The 16,449-nt window shown below is 39.7% G+C and overlaps 1 protein-coding gene across 4 annotated transcripts in view; it reads right to left on the bottom strand.

Moving 5' to 3' along the window:
- The window catches only part of SPATS2L (spermatogenesis associated serine rich 2 like), a 146,268-nt gene that overhangs the window by 41,491 nt on the left and 88,328 nt on the right, over nt 1-16,449 (bottom strand). For 2 of the 4 annotated variants that reach the window (XM_073306330.2, XM_073306328.2), the window contains 5 exons: nt 13,380-13,488; nt 9,797-9,846; nt 8,492-8,732; nt 1,610-1,810; nt 786-921 (listed from right to left, as the gene is read on the bottom strand). In XM_073306330.2, coding sequence (XP_073162431.1) covers nt 786-921; nt 1,610-1,810; nt 8,492-8,732; nt 9,797-9,846; nt 13,380-13,386 — 635 coding nt within the window. In that variant the 5' untranslated portion in view covers nt 13,387-13,488. Of the gene's footprint in view, nt 1-785; nt 922-1,609; nt 1,811-8,491; nt 8,733-9,796; nt 9,847-10,461; nt 10,488-13,379; nt 13,489-16,449 lie in introns of all 4 variants that reach the window. The other 2 variants (XM_073306331.2, XM_073306332.2) reach the window with 2 other exon arrangements.

Genomic DNA, 16,449 nt, shown 5'->3' with positions numbered 1-16,449 from the left:
TTTCAGTTATTTGGATGCAACCCCATTAGCTGCACCCACATAGGTGAAAGCAGAATTTCACCTTTACTCTTGGTTATTTTTATTACATTTATTTTATCCTTGCTCATGAGTGATCCCTTAGTTAGACCTTTCGCTCCCTGACTCAAGACACTATTTGAGCACATTGGACTGTGTGCCTGCTCCTGATGAAGGGATAGGAAATACTACCAATGACTTCAGTGGGAGCTGAAGCAATCCCCATGAGATACCATAACAGATCCCTCGCAGAATATCATCACATTTATATTGTTATATATCTGTAGGGCCAACTCCTTCAGATGTGCGCACAAGACCTCCATTTGAGTCACCGAGCATCACACTTATCCCTCTGAGGACAGAATATGGCCAGTAAGTTTTGTTATACACTATATGGATTATTTTGGGAGAACTTTAATGAATTCTATCGGTGGGATTTTCAAAAGTGTTCAATATTGGCCTGACTCTGCTCCCACTGAGGTCAATAGGGCAGATTTAGGCCAAAGCAAAGGACCTTTCAACTCCCACCCTGTATGTCGGTTTATTTTATTATTAGGAAATATGACTGGGCCTGTGTGTCTCAATATATGCTTTTTTTTTAGCATTTTAAGGTCTGAGAGGTGTGACTTACTGACACTATCTTTTCTGATTAAAGACAAATGATATACACAAACAGGATTTAAACAAAGTTTCCCTGAGATGTGTGTGGCCTGCATGAGCCCCTTTTTGCCCAGGATTTGCAGAGGTCTTTCCCACACTGATTTACCTACCAGTTGTGTAATTCAGCAAAGGCAGCTTTGATTTTCTTCACTGAATTATCCACTTCCTCTTTGATCATCATGCGGTATCTAGTTAAAGAAACAGTGCAACGTTGCAAATCTTTTACGGACTTTTCAATGTTTGGACCTAAAAAACAAACAAACAAAACAAAACAAAACAAAAATTGTACAAAAGTGAACAACCACATCGCTATCTAATCTGGTGGGGAAAAAAATCTCAAAGTGCTTCTTGTAATGAATGGTTAGAGTGAAATTCTAGCCCTACCTAAGATATTGAAAGTTTTGTCATTGACTTAATAAGGTCCCAGTTTCACCCTTAACATTTCTATGGTGCTTCCACTTCTAAGAACATTAGACAAAATTCACCCCATTCCAGCCCCTGGATCAAAGCTAGGACAAACACTAGTTTTAGACACTGACAACACATTCTAAAATTCCTAAATGACTCTTTCTTTGTGAACAAGCACTTCAAATAGACTATGGATACTCCTGCCCACGTTAGTTACACTGAGCCTGATTCTGGCCTCACTCATACTGGAGTAGCTTCATTAACTTCAGCAAAATTACCTTTGATTTATAGGAGATCAGAATCAGACCCACTAAACCTATGAACCCCTCAGAATGATGAGGAGAGTGAAAAAACCCACACACTGGTCTTCTGTAAAGAGCAATATTACCTGGTATCCCATTCCCAATACATTGTCTCTCCTCCTCATGTCAGCTCTTGATGCAGTCCTCCTATGATGCACTGCAAATCTGATCACCTTCCTGAACAACAACTGATGAATTGTAATAGGAAAAGAAATCAGTTTTACCTTTTTTCTTGATTGAATCATCTGGCTTTGTTTCAAGATGGGCTGCAGGGACAGATGCTTTAACTGTGGACATTTTTGACTTCGGCCTGCCTACATTACTCTGTGGTTGAACTGATGACTGAAAAGTATCTTGCTGTTCTGTTCCACTTACAGACTTTAGGTTTAAATCTACAGATATTTTCTTGTGTTCCAGGTTTTTGTCTGAAAGAGAACATCAAATAGTGAGTAGGGAGTTACTCCGATTCATTGTTATTGGATCAGAATGTTTCTACATTGGTAAAATGAAGTTCTGTTTCAGCAGTGTGCATTCTACAGAAAACCGGAAAGACTGACAGAACAGAATTACAATGGCTTTGTGATTAAAAACCAATTTGAGCAGATTTTTGTGTTTCACCAGTCTAAAAAAATGATAAAGAGATTTGACTTTTCTATGCTGAAATGGTACAAATATCTTACTCCATAAGCTGAGTACTTCATTCATTTTAATCTTTTGTCAAATATCATAGACAGGGGTAAGACTACATAAGACCAGAGTAGCACAGGTGAGAAACAGACCCCAAAATATTTGAAGTATGAATGTGTGGTGTGCAGAATGCTGTGATCATTTTATTTGTTTATAGAGGATTAGAAGGTATATTGAAGAAGATAAAGAATTAAACATACACAAAAATAGCTAAGTTAGAAAAATCTGTAGGTGTCTGTGGAAACAAGAAATATCAGGCCGTCAGAGTCCTAATTATGCAGAATGTAAATGCAAATTTTCACCTTCTCAGTTCAGATGTAGCAGTCTGTATACTGGAGTAGGAGCCAAGAACTCAGCGCTTATATGACTACCTTTAACCTTCTGCAAGCCTTAATAGGTAGTTAAAGCAACCAGTCTAGCAGCTAAAGCTGCAGACAGGAAGTCAGCACTCCGGGATTCTATTCCCATATCTGTACCCACTTGTTTTGTGACATTGGGCACACTGTTTGTAAAGGGCTTTGATATTCTTTGTTTAAATGCAAAATTACTATTATTGAACTTAATTAACTGTTTTGGACATTCATGAAGAAAAATGACAAATCAAAAAAGCCTTTCCTCTTAAACAAACCCACCTTGACCAGTAGTTATATTTTAAAAATAGTTTCTACCATTTACATATATCATCTGTTATTTACCTTGGCATCTTGTTTGAAATGTCAAATATTCTACAGTGGAACACCAGAGTTATGAACACCAGAGTTACGAACTGACCGGTCAATCACACACATCAGTTGGACCCGGAAGTACGCAATCAGACAGCAGAAGAGACAAAAAAAAAAAAAAAAGCAAATACAGTACAGTACTGTGTTACACGTAAACTACTAAAAAAATAAAGGGAAAGCAGCATTTTTCTTCTGCATAGCAAAGTTTCAAAACTATATTAAGTCAATGTTCAGTTGTAAACTTTTGAAAGAACAACCATAATATTTTGTTCAGAGTTATGAACATTTCTGAGTTACAAACAATCTCCATCCTTGAGGTGTTCATATCTCTGAGGTTCTACTGTACTTTGAAGCCCAGTAGTAAGAGATCGACATAGCTTAGCAAACAACATCTAAACATGTTGCAAGAAGACTTTCAAGTTCGATTGAGAAAATTCGGGAAAATTAAAGTAGTTTGGGGAAGTCTGCATCAAATCCCCACAGAACTGTGCCAGCTCAGCAGCACTTACAACAAAGATTAGGGATCTGTGACTCTAACAAACATCTAAATGAAAAATCAATGAATTGTGTAATAAGAGATAACAGAGTAATTTTTGTGGCATTCTGTATTTCATGAGGGCTTGGAACACTAACACTCTAGTCTAAGATGTGAGCTCTGGTGTATTGATGGTTAAGCGTTTATCAGACCTGCTAGTAACGGAACCTGCTCACAGAAACTCTCCAGCTGTGCCACAGACCATGGAATCTGTTTTATCTTTTTATAACACCTTGACATTCAAAACCTTTAAAAAAAATTGCCTTGACAGAATCGTTTGCTGAGGAAAAGCTCTCTTGAGATGTGAACAGGTAGTATGGGGGAGTTAGCACAATCGCCCTACGTGAAAAACAGCTGAGAAAAGTGGGACTCAAAATGGAATGTGCGTATCCAGCCTCACAAAATCATAGAAATGTAGGGCTGTCCTCTAGTCCAGCCCCCTGTGCCAAGCCAGGCCCAGGCAGGTTTCAGCTAAGTCCCAAAACCACAATAATGGGGCAATATGGCACTTTAAATGTTTCAGCCTGATTTAAGTTTAGTATTAAATTATAGTGCCTAAGAGGTTACATGAGCTGATAGTTAGCTATTTTTAGGATATTATTTTAAACAGTGGCGGTTTCAGAGTAACTGTTAACACCTTTGCCCTTGGAAACAATGCCACAGGATCTTTAATTGTGTGTGATCTAGAACTGGGTTTAGCTCTCACAGGAAAGATGGCACCTGCAGCAGCACAGTGCCCCTAGTACCATGCTGGGTTTTATCTGACAGTTTATTTCTAAGTACTGTCTTGACATGACCATATTTAAACTGTGAGTTTTTACAAGATCATAGGAAAAGGTGGTATGGCTGCAGAAAGATATCACTGAAAGCACCATGTTAGAGAAAGATCATTCATTAAATCGACACATTCGGCAAGGTGCAATTAGTGTTTATTGGGCAAAGCCTTTTCTAAAAAGAGAAATAACAGCTGCTTAATGTACAGTACCAGTTATAACTGTTCCCAGGTGTGTCTCAACTGCAATGGGATTCCCTATCCCCGCTCTGGTAAATGGTTGAATCAGAAGTATTTTAAATACACAAGGCCAAATTGTGGCTGGATGTAAATGGAGAAAGGGCACAGATGGGCCACCTAGCATCCTGGTGCCTGAACACAGCGCGTGAAAACTACTGGGAAGTGTTAGCCACCAAATACGTTTGAGGGAGACACTGCTCTGTGATGGGGCAGCCCCCAAGGTCTCAGAGCAGCAGGAACAGAGCAGTGATCAATAATGATTTGACAGGAGACACAGATCCTGGGACTCACAAAAGTCACTATGTGCTGCCAGAGTGACAAAAAGTGACCTTAGAGCTGCCCTGGTATGAGGGAATTCTGTGTAAAGCTGACAACAGACCTTCCTGGGCCACCTGCTAGCAGGTGTGTATCAGGGCTGGCAGGGGGCAGGAAGATGGCAGATTCAGGGTAGGGAGCACATTTGATGGAAGCCGTAAGGCAGGGGTTCTCAAACTGGGGGTCAGGACCCCTTGGGGGTCACGAGCTGTCAGCCTCCTCCCCAAACCTTGCTTTGCCTCCAGGATTTATAATGGTGTAAAATATATTTAAAAGTGTTTTAAACTTATAAGCGGGGGGGAGGGGGTGTCACACTCAGGGGCTTACTATGTGAAAGGGGTCACCAATACAGAAGTTTGAGAACCACTGCCATAAGGCATTCCTGGCTGACAGAAAGGTCCCCAGGGGACCATGTGGCACAACCAGCAGCAGGCCAGTGGCTACTCTAACTTGCTTGGGAATTGGTTGGGCCCCTGACTGTGCTCATGACTGAAGGAAGCATAACGGTAACTGACAACTATCTTTGTTTCCCCCACCTCAGCTGCCTCAAGCAGGTACTTGGGACAGCTGAGAACTTCTGAGCCTCAGATGTACGCTCCAGGAGTAATGCTGTGAAGCAGCCAATGGCGAGGACATATCCAGACCCTCAATGACCAGCTACAGAAGCTGATCCAGTCTCAATCCCTCAATTCCTCTAGCAGGTCAATGAAGGCCAGGACCCAATTAATCATTGCTGATTATATAGCATGTGAAATGGAAACATTAAGACAATACAGAGTAACAGGAGAGTGCTGCGCGTTTATGTTCATAATGTTTAGTGGCCAGCCAGGTAAGAAACAAGTAAGCTGGACTTCACTCTAAACCATCTCTTAGCTTTATAATCTGCAGACTGTTATCTCACAACTCTCAATTAAACAAAAGTTTCGTAAAGAAACAACCAAAAAAAGGTACTTCAACTAAAGAGAAATGGACTGTGTCCAACGGTAACAGCATTACCACTAGGTGAGCAAATGTCAGGTAAAGACAGTGGTCAACGGGTTACCCTCCACCACAACAGGTAGGATAGTAGAATGTGGTGTGAGGGGAGACAACCAGCTTTGCTGCATTCTCCCTTCTGGTCCCAGAAACCCCTCTGTGTGTTGAGGATTTCATGGCTCAGGGAGCTAAGTCCAGGAAGGGGAGGCAGGGGAGCTAATGCTGCAGCCTCACCCACCTCATGCTGAAGGGAGCCTAAAGAGCTGTAAGGAGACATATGAATCTGGAGCAGAAGCCAATGTCCTTATTAGATCATGAGCATCTGATGGTTGCGGAAGGGAACTTCCACAAGCCCTGCCTAGACCCAAGCCTCTGACAGGATGATCAGAGGAAACTCCATGAATAGGAACAGGGAGTGTATCCTAGTCCCTACGTCAGAAAACCTACATAGGCGCACTGGCCTCTGGCCTAAAAGTGTGGTCCACAAAGTCACACCAGGCTTGTCATTGCCTAAGTTCATTCATTCAAATGATAATTTTTGGGCTTGAATAGCTGGAAATACATTTAAAATGCCCGCTCTCCTGAAACTGACCCTGGACCCATTGTCCAGGAAACCAAATAAATGGACCTCTCAGAGCAGAGCTCAGAACTGATAGAATTAATAAATGTCTGATGGAAAAGGAGTGCAAGAACACTGGAAAACACAGAAGCAAGTGGGAAAAAAAACGCAAGGACAAACAAAACAAAGGAGATTATAATACAAAGGGAACATTTGAAACCAAGATGCTTAGAAATGCTGGACTGAATTCCAAACTGTTTTCCAGCTCTTCAATGCAAGCCATGTATCTCGATCAGAAGCCACAAGGGTATGGCAGCTGACCTCGAAAGGATCCTACTCAACATTTTGATGTGTACCATTCCTTTAACTTCTACATGTTTAGCAATATGTATATATATTGCTTCTTTAACTGTAACAAGGCTGCTACTGCACTTTTCTGTAGAATCAACATAGGGCTTTTATTTCCTCATGCTCAAGTTGAAAGTGAACTAAAGGAGAAACTCTTTCCACCACCATTTCAGAATGTTGCCAGGAAGATATTTTCCTAAATTTGAATGTTGCAGTGACATAGCAGAATTAAGCAAGTATCTGCTTCTGCTGCAGAAAATTTGCAATTATACTTTTGTTTATTAAATAATTAATACTATTTGGTATGGTTAATACTTTCATATATATTAACAAGTAAAATTACAGTAGAATTGTGAAACCAATGTCATTAATTGCTATTGCCAGACAGAAGGATCTTACATCTTTTTACATGTTTTTATTTTATACGTATAAAATTTTTGTTTGCATCAACTGAAAGAGATGGAAAAAACACTTAACCCTCTGGCCACACACACAATATCCCAAATAATATAGGCACTCTCCTCAAAGCACACAGCTACCTTGCACTCACAACCACCATTTTTTTGAAAATTTCATGGAAACTTAAGTCCCATTTAGGCATGTGTATCTGTATTCACGCATCTCGCCAACTTTGAAAATTCCAGCCTTGATGACACCTCCAAAACAGTTACTGATGCAGCTTGAAGTATTTGTAGCCATTACCAGATATTGCAGAGAAAATAATATGACATGAATATTTATAGACTGCAGAATAAATGATAATTATACTCAGATATGGAAATTTGGAACTTCTTAGTCATAACACATTTCTAGCTATATGAATTGAGAACATTTTTTGCTGAAACGTAAGAACATTACTGCACCTTACTCATGCATCTCTTTTTCAAGACAGAGTTCCTTGCTCAGCTATTCTGTTTTGCTGGAATTTGTATCTAGCTGGCCAGAGGTTGGCACCACCACCAAAGTATTCTGTAAGTAGCACAGAATCAGTTTCAGGACAGCTATACATTTGGCATAAATCTTTAAAGTTTGGTTTGAGTAGCATGTTTGTAATCATGAACAAAGTGACTTCAAGGAAAGCTCCTTTAATGCAATGCAACTTTTATATATTACTTAAGATTTAGCAACAACAACAACAATAGTGGCATTGATCTAGGCCCTTCAGAAGTTTTGAAATGCTAGGAGTTGAAAAATGTAACAGCAAGAAGTACAATTAAAAATAAACATGAACTTTATGGAAGGATATGGAAGGAAGGCAAAGGCATGTAGGCTTTCACTGAATATCCTCCCTAAAAGGGTAAGGTTCGTTTTCACTGATGTTACAAAAAACCAAACAAACCTCATTTCAAAAGAGCCCCGGGGAGGCAGACTGCAGCTTTCATCACTGCCTCCAGGAGTTCCAGAGACACCATGCAAATCCCGGTTGAACAGCATGTATTCAGAGAAGCTGCCAGATTGAATCTCCAAGCAGCAGGGCCAGAGGATGGTCCTAGGGAAGTCACTGGGAGTTTTGCAGCTATTCACCTAGATAGGGACTACAGTATGTAAATAAAAGCTGTGACTAAGCAATAAGGGAATCATCCAACATTCCATGAATCCTTAAAGCCAGAGTCACTTTGGGCTGTTTTGTGGGGCCTTGTCACTGCTGTCTGTCTCTCATACATTCAACTGCCTGGTGATGGGGCACGTTCAACTAGTCTAATTAGACTTTAGTCCTTTTTTCTCTTGAGATAAGGACATTTAGATCTTGATCTTGCAAAGAGAATTGTTCCCATGTGGGGTCCTCTTGCTTGGTTCTCCTTGTAAATTAGGGCCTATTTTGCCCAAACACAGCTGTCTGCTTGATTTTTAAAATTAAATTTTACATTACTTCAGTAAAGGTGCCAAGTTCTTTGTGCATGTTGGCTTGGCCCAGGCATGGCTATAAAGGTACCTTCTGCAAAGCACACTAACCTGTGATTTCTGGATGTGCTTGTACCACCTCCTCGAATCCACAGCTTTTGTTCTCATGAGAAATGACTTCTGATTTCTCATTGGCAGAGTCACAGGAAGAGTTATCCTTGTCACATCCATTCAGATGGCAGCCATATATCTCTTGGGGCTCTAGGGAAACCTTTTCAGGCCTATCATTCTTCTCTTTCGTATCTTTATTGCCTTGATACTGTTTAGATTTGCTTCTTTTTCTTTTATTATTCTAAATTGAGAAATATTTCAAGGACAGAAACATTACTCAGCATAGGTCAGACTAACTCAAAATATGAGCAATAAATTGTTCATTCTCTTCAGTTCTGAAAAAAGCCTCACAAGCTACAATCACTGTAATGATATTTACAGACCATGGTGTACTGTGATATGCTTTATCTGTTCAACTGAATATATCCATTGTTTGAAACAAAAATAAAATGAAATATCAGCAGAAGTTAGAGTCCTATACCACGTTTATTTTTTCACTGCCTGGAACGTTTGCATTTTTAAACCATGATAGCATCCTAGTACAAGAAGCTTCTTTTCAAGCACCTGCTTTGAACTGTGCTGCTTCCACAAAAGTTTGCAATCACACTGGCTGAGCAATTCATAACTGTCAAAAGCAAAAATACTGACCTCATAATGTGACTAATTCCTTGTGGAGCATGTTCAGTGAGTATGTATACAATGGCATTTTGTTGTTTGCTTTAAATAAACAAAACCCGTAGGACTCATTCTGGCAGGTGCCCACTGGAGAATCCATGGCCACAGGTAATCCGTGATGGAACCCTTAGAGAACCAATCTGGTGGTGAGGGTCAGTCCTAGACATCTGGGGCATGATCTACATGATCCTGACGTGGTAATTATCCTTATACATTGCCCCAACACAGATTATTCGTACTCCTGGCAGCCATAGCCTATCTTGTGTGGTTATTGGAGATTCTGCAGGGGGCTGCTACTGGCCAGAATATACGTATATATTAAAGCTTCTTGTGCAGTATATGGGTACTATTTTGGTGAACCATTCTGTGTATTTCTAGAGTTTGGTTCCCATGTGTGTACCCTGCTGACCTGGAAACGCTACCTGAACAGCAATCTGGAGAGATAACAGAGGTGAATTAGAAAATAAGGTGAACATTTACTTTGAAGCCTTTTGAATACAGATGTGGATCAAATCATTTATTATGTTAGCAAATTAGCACAAGATTTGGCAACAATGATTGCTGCTATACTCTACTACAGAACGCTGATAAATGGTGTTAATGTTTTAACTCTCAAGAGTGAGTCCTTACCTTCTTTTTCCCTGTCATATTCCATTCTTTTAGTACCTGAACTGCACTACCTACAGTAGGAAAAGATAAAAATACTTCAAGAAATGTTCAGCTGTGATAAAGAATAACTGTGCTCAGTCTCCTAGGTAGGTGATGTTTCTTATGTTTCCATTTGTTTTTGAAAGTGTTTCACATGTTGGTGAAACAATTTATCTGCTGTATTTCATTTTTTGTTCCTTGATGTCATATTTATTTGATTTACAGTTCATGCATAGTTTTATTATTTGCATCAACCTGTCTCCCTATCATATAACTTGTATTTTTTCATCATTCTGTTTTGGAGATGGGAAAAAATTTCTTAGAAATTCTCTAAATTAGACAAATTTATGGTAGGAAAACAGTGACACAAACTTGTATATGGTGAGTATCTCTATATAATGTATCTATAATCTTCTGGTTTGAAATCTCTTATGCTTCACATTAGACTATAACATGCACGCTGCTTAGCATGTGTGCTCTTTGTGGCCCTGAATCAGCAAAGCACTTAAACAGGTGTTTAATTTTAAGCACCTGCTTAAGTCCCATTGAAACCATATGCTTAAGTGCTTTGCTCATGTGTTTTAAATTAAGGATGAATTGCGGCCAAAGGTACCAAGGTAGCCTAGTACATTACTAACAGTACTTACCTCTCTAAGACAGCCTAGCTGGTTAGCTGGTGGAGGATTATTTAAAAAGAAAAATATTTAAAAACTTAACATTTTACTCCAATATCTCCTGTAAAATATCTGTCATATTCAGAAGACATGATGGTGAAATAAAAAGGCCTTATTGGCACTCTTAGGATGATCTGCCTAATTCACTCATCAAAATCATGGTTATCCAAACATATGTCAATGAACTTTTTATAACACACCACACAATTATGTGCTTTCTATGTATACTCTGGACAAACCTTAAAAAAAAACAACACAATCTATAGGTGGAAAAGGCCTTTCAGTTCATCTAACACATATCCTTGTAGATGTAGGATTGGTTCTTAATGTATACAGACTAGTACTGGGCACAATCTAATTTTACATGACTCAAGCAATGTCACACACATTAAATTAATCCATCATGTCCGTGGTAGATTGTATGACTGGGTAAAAATAAGTGTTATTAGAAATTAAAAACATTTATTTGCTTTATTTCTTTGGATTTCCAAAACGACACCTCCTCAGCACTCTAGATGCCTCTGACAATTATTTAAAACAATGTTTCCCAAACTTGAGAACCTTGGGAGGCTGCTTGTTCAGGAAAAGCCACTGGCGGGCTGGGCCGGTTTGTTTACCTGCCGCATCCACAGGTTCGGCCGATTACAGCCCCCACTGGCTGCAGTTCCCCGCTCCAAGCCAATGGGGGCTGTGGGAAGCGGCACGGGCTGAGGGACGTACCAGCCGCCGCTTCGCACAGCCCCCATTGGCCTGCAGAGGCGAACAGCAGTCAGTGGGAGCTGCAATCGGCTGAACCTGCGGACGCGGCAGGTAAACAAACCGGCCCAGCCCGCCAGGGGCTTTCCCTGAACAAGTGGCGTCCCAAGTTTGGGAAACACTGATTTAAAACATAATAGGTCCACATAAATAAAATAAACAGCAACCTCTCAATGTAGAATACTGAATAACCATGAAGCACAGAAATAAAATAAATTCCCTCCTTTCCCCAGGCCACACGTCAACTAGGAAAAATTGTAGCTAGTAAAAATTAAAAAATTTTATAATTAGATTTAATTCATTCACCCAGATCCATGTTGGGGCAGATATAGACTTTGATTTCCTGTACCCGCTAAATATATCAAAATCCAACTGTTGTCAATGGCAGTGATAAATGGAGAGTAGGATGCCTGTACCGAGATGCACCATATGGATCTGATGGAAGAATTTTGATGCATGTGTTTATAGTTTTTGTGTTTACATTTGCTTTCTGTATCTTGGTATATAATTTCTGGCCCAGGCTGACTGATGCTTCTTGGACCAAATATTTTAGACAGTTATTCTAAAACAGAAATAAATATTTATATCCCTACATCTATAAATATGTCCTTTTAAAACAACATGTATATAAAGTGTGTAACACAGTGGGATACTCATAATGTCTCTATGGGTTATATTGAAATCAGGCTACATAGACCACCCAGCTGCTGCTGTTTGTTTTTGAATATGCCTAGGCCTTTTGAAACCAGTAAACATACAGTAACTCTTAAAGCAGTCCTAACACCCTGAGGTTTGACAGGATTTCCTACTGGTCCACTAAGCATAGTAAAAATTGTTTTTTACAAATCAAAGGACTTAAATGAGAACTCAAATATATTAGTGTTACATTTTTACAAGGAGTGTTATTTAAATACAAATGACTTCATTTATCATTAGAGATGGTCAAGCTGTAAAATTTGGAATGCTCCAAAGTTTCACGGGAGACTTGGTTCAGCCCATTATAAAGGTAAAGACTATTAGCAAAATTCAAATCTATGTTTAAATTTCAGTACACACACACAAAGTTCAGGGGATCTTGGCATTTGCTTCAGAAACATCCTTGCTTTTTATCATTGGTAACCTTCTTCTGATATATTGACTTTTATGCTTTCATTCACTTTATATTTAGAGACATTGTAGCTTTTCAAACCACACATTTTATCTTCTTTATTGGTCAATGTTTAGAAGCAATCTCTGAAAGGCTGAAATAGGATATGAAAAACAGAATTATTTCCATGTATTGCAGTAACACCAAAGGATCCTGTCAGCGTCAGGGCCCAAACACACAATAAAAGACTGTTCCTTCCCCAAAGATATTATTGCAATCAATCTATCCATCCTATTTATTTATATGTCCCCCATTACCATAGTACCTGAGCACCTCACAATCTTTAACGTATTTATGCTCACAACACCACTGTGAGGTAGGGAAATGTTACTATCCCCATTTCACAGATGGGGAACTGAAACCCAGAGATACTAATTGACTTGAACAGCATCATACAGGAAGTGGTGGAGTATGGAATTGATTGTGGGCTCCTGAGTCACACGTTAGTGTCCTAACCACTGGACCATCCTTTCTCTCTAATTTAAGACAAGATGAGACAAATGAATGTAGCAAACAAGAGAGGCAAGGAGGGGAAGGAGAATGCGTGTAATATATATGGACTGTATGTGCCTAAATTAATCATTCAAAAAAAATTTAAAATATAAATAAGTAAATAATTACCAGCGATCCCTACTGGCCTTCACCCTAGCTACTACTGGGCGGCAATTTCCTGTAAGTGTCGGGGTGGAAGTGGATTTTGAGGAGGGATTTAAAGGAAGGGAGGGAAATGACTTTAAAGAATAGATTGAGGAGGAAATCCCACACATAAAGAAAGATGTGGCAGAAAATGGAAAGACAGGGAGAAATAAATAATTAGGCAGTTCAGGCTGGCAACACTGGTGGAGTGAAGATGAAAATGACTAGCAATTAACAGAAAATGTACAGACAAGCAGTCATTTCAACAGAATTACAGCCCACATTTCAGGCAACTAAAAAGTATTTAATGTTAATTCCTCATGCTTTAGTGAGATATGTACAGTATACTCACCATCCATAAAAGCTTGAACTGCCTTGTCTACATTGTTATCAAATTGCTGTAACACCAGAACTATTTCATTATTGCTTTTGTTAGGAACAATTGATCGAACTGCACTGATCTGGGGGAAAAAAGAGGAAAATATGCAGTTTTAGCATATTCCTGTAGATGAAATAAAGTCATTCAGAAAAAAAATGCACATGTATCTGAATTGCTTGCAGTTTTGTAATAGGTTATTTGTACAAAGTAACACTATACATCTTCTGAACCATTGGTGCAACCAACATATGCAATTGCTTCTAGTGATTAGAACTGGTAGTCAGGACTCCTGGGACCAAATCCTGCTGTAAGTTACATCTGGTGTAAATCTGGAGTAACTCCATTGATAGAATTTGGTTTCTATTCCTGGACATACCATTTGGATGCCTTGTCTACACTACAAATGCTTTGCTGGTATAGCTATAGCAGTACAGCTGCACTAGTGGAGATCCCTAGTGTAGACATAGCACATGCCAACAGGTGTCCTTCTGCCAGTGTAGAAACATCACATTTCTGAATGACATTAGCTATGCTGACAGAAGCCCTCTTCTGTTGGCATACTTGCATCTATACAAAGGGATTTGCCCGTATAGCTTTGTCGGCTGGGGGCATTGTTTTTTTACACTCCTAACAAAGCTATGTCAACAAAACTTTGTAGTAAAGAACTGGACTGACACTGTGTGACTTTGAACAAGTCACACAGTTTCTCTGTCCTCTGGTTTACCCATTTATAAAATGAGTTTAAAATACAGACCTACCTTGCATAGGGGCGTGGCAAAGGTCTGTTAAGTCACATTTGTAATGTGCATTGGGATCCTTGGATGGTTGCAAAGTATTCTAATTAATATAAAAAGTCATATGCTAAAACGAAGAGAATGTATAAAGCTTGTCCTCTGATTTGTCACTCATAATAAATGCAGTCTTGAGAGCAAAGATTTGAAAACTTTTAGTATTAAATATCTTACTATTGGTATTTGAAACAATGACATGGTGGGCCAAATACATCCCTGCTGCACTCTACTGAAGTCAATGGAACCCTCAACCTATGTAAAGTGGTATTACTCCATTGACTTCAGGTCCAATTTACACTAAGAATCTCTTCTATTGGATTTTGAATACAATATTTCCACTGGAAACTATCTTGATGTTTTAATTTCTTATTTCCACACAACATAGCTGAAAGCAAATAAAAATTATGTCGAACACATTGCATATGTCTCTTCTTTATGCTACTCAAGCTTTATTGGGCATTTAAATATAAAAACTCAGAAAAACAAACTAACGTAGGCCACTGGCAGCATTTTCAGAAAGAGAGGGATCAGATCCAAAAAAATCTGATTGTTCCTGTCAAGGTTCCTCCCCCACTCTGAACTCTAGGGTACAGATGTGGGGACCTGCATGAAAAACCTCCTAAGCTTATCTTTACCAGCTTAGGTCAAAACTTCCCCAAGATACAAAATATTCCACCTGTTGTCCTTGGACTGGCCGCTACCACCACCAAACTAATACTGGTTACTGGGGAAGAGCTGTTTGGACGCGTCTTTCCCCCCAAAATACTTCCCAAAACCCTGCACCCCACTTCCTGGACAAGGTTTGGTAAAAAGCCTCACCACTTTGCCTAGGTGACTACAGACCCAGACCCTTGGATCTTAAGAACAATGAACAATCCTCCCAACACTTGCACCCCCCCTTTCCTGGGAAATGTTGGATAAAAAGCCTCACCAATTTGCATAGGTGACCACAGACCCAAACCCTTGGATCTGAGAACAATGAAAAAGCATTCAGTTTTCTTACAAGAAGACTTTTAATAAAAATAGAAGTAAATAGAAATAAAGAAATCCCCCCTGTAAAATCAGGATGGTAGATATCTTACAGGGTAATTAGATTCAAAAACATAGAGAACCCCTCTAGGCAAAACCTTAAGTTACAAAAAAAATACACAGACAGAAATAGCTATTCTATTCAGCACAATTCTCTTCTCAGCCATTTAAAGAAATCATAATCTAACACATACCTAGCTAGATTACTTACTAAAAGTTCTAAGACTCCATTCCTGGTCTATCCCCGGCAAAGACAGACTATAGACAGACACACAGACCCTTTGTTTCTCTCCCTCCTCCCAGCTTTTGAAAGTATCTTGTCTCCTCATTGGTCATTTTGGTCAGGTGCCAGCGAGGTTACCTTTAGCTTCTTAACCCTTTACAGGTGAGAGGAGCTTTCCCCCGGCCAGGAGGGATTTCAAAGGGGTTTACCCTTCCCTTTATATTTATGACAGTTCCCAATCAGTTTTCTGAGCTATTTTATTGAGAAATCCTGCATTCATTGATTATTGCCTTATTGCAGCATAAGCATTATCTGACACTCATTACTAGCCTGCCCTCTAGGGGAATGAATCTTAGATCTGTTTACACCTTCTTTTTGGATTAGTAACTAAAAGCACATGCTGTTGCATGGGTGTAATTGGTAAAATCATGTCTGTAAAAAAAAGCCAAAAATGGAGGGCTCTCTCTTGTTTCCATGCGCTGTGTTGTCGTAAGCAATGACGCTGTTTATACATGTTCCCCAAGGTTTGTGTACAGAGCTGCAACCTTGCCGGAGGCATGACCACCTCTATTATGTAGCTTCCCACCTTCTCTGATCAACTGTCACATTCCAACTGCCACAGAACCTTTGGACTTCAACATTCCATCGGAATCATCAGTGATGATTCAAGCTGGTGATATTCTGCCCCCAAAATGCTCTCAGCCATGCTTGTAGTTGTTTCCATCACTGCACACGGACCCAACAGATATTCTAGGCTTATGAGTGATACACAGAGTGACAATCGCATCTGTTAGGTCTCAGCACTCTGTCACACTCCTCCCCCTACCCAAGAGCATTTTTTTCCCTCATACCCTCCCCTTGTTGTAGGAAGCACTTGACTCTCTACATTCCTGTTTGTCCCAGGGAAGTCTTGTAGGATCCCCTTTCTGGGTCCTTCCATCCTTGACCCACAGAAATCACAAGGAATGTCCCCATAATTTGGTCTCAGTCCACGGATCTT

Source organism: Lepidochelys kempii, chromosome 11 (genome assembly GCF_965140285.1).
Source record: "Lepidochelys kempii isolate rLepKem1 chromosome 11, rLepKem1.hap1, whole genome shotgun sequence".
Lineage (NCBI taxonomy): Eukaryota > Metazoa > Chordata > Testudines > Cheloniidae > Lepidochelys > Lepidochelys kempii.
This window is presented reverse-complemented; position numbering and strand designations above follow the sequence as displayed.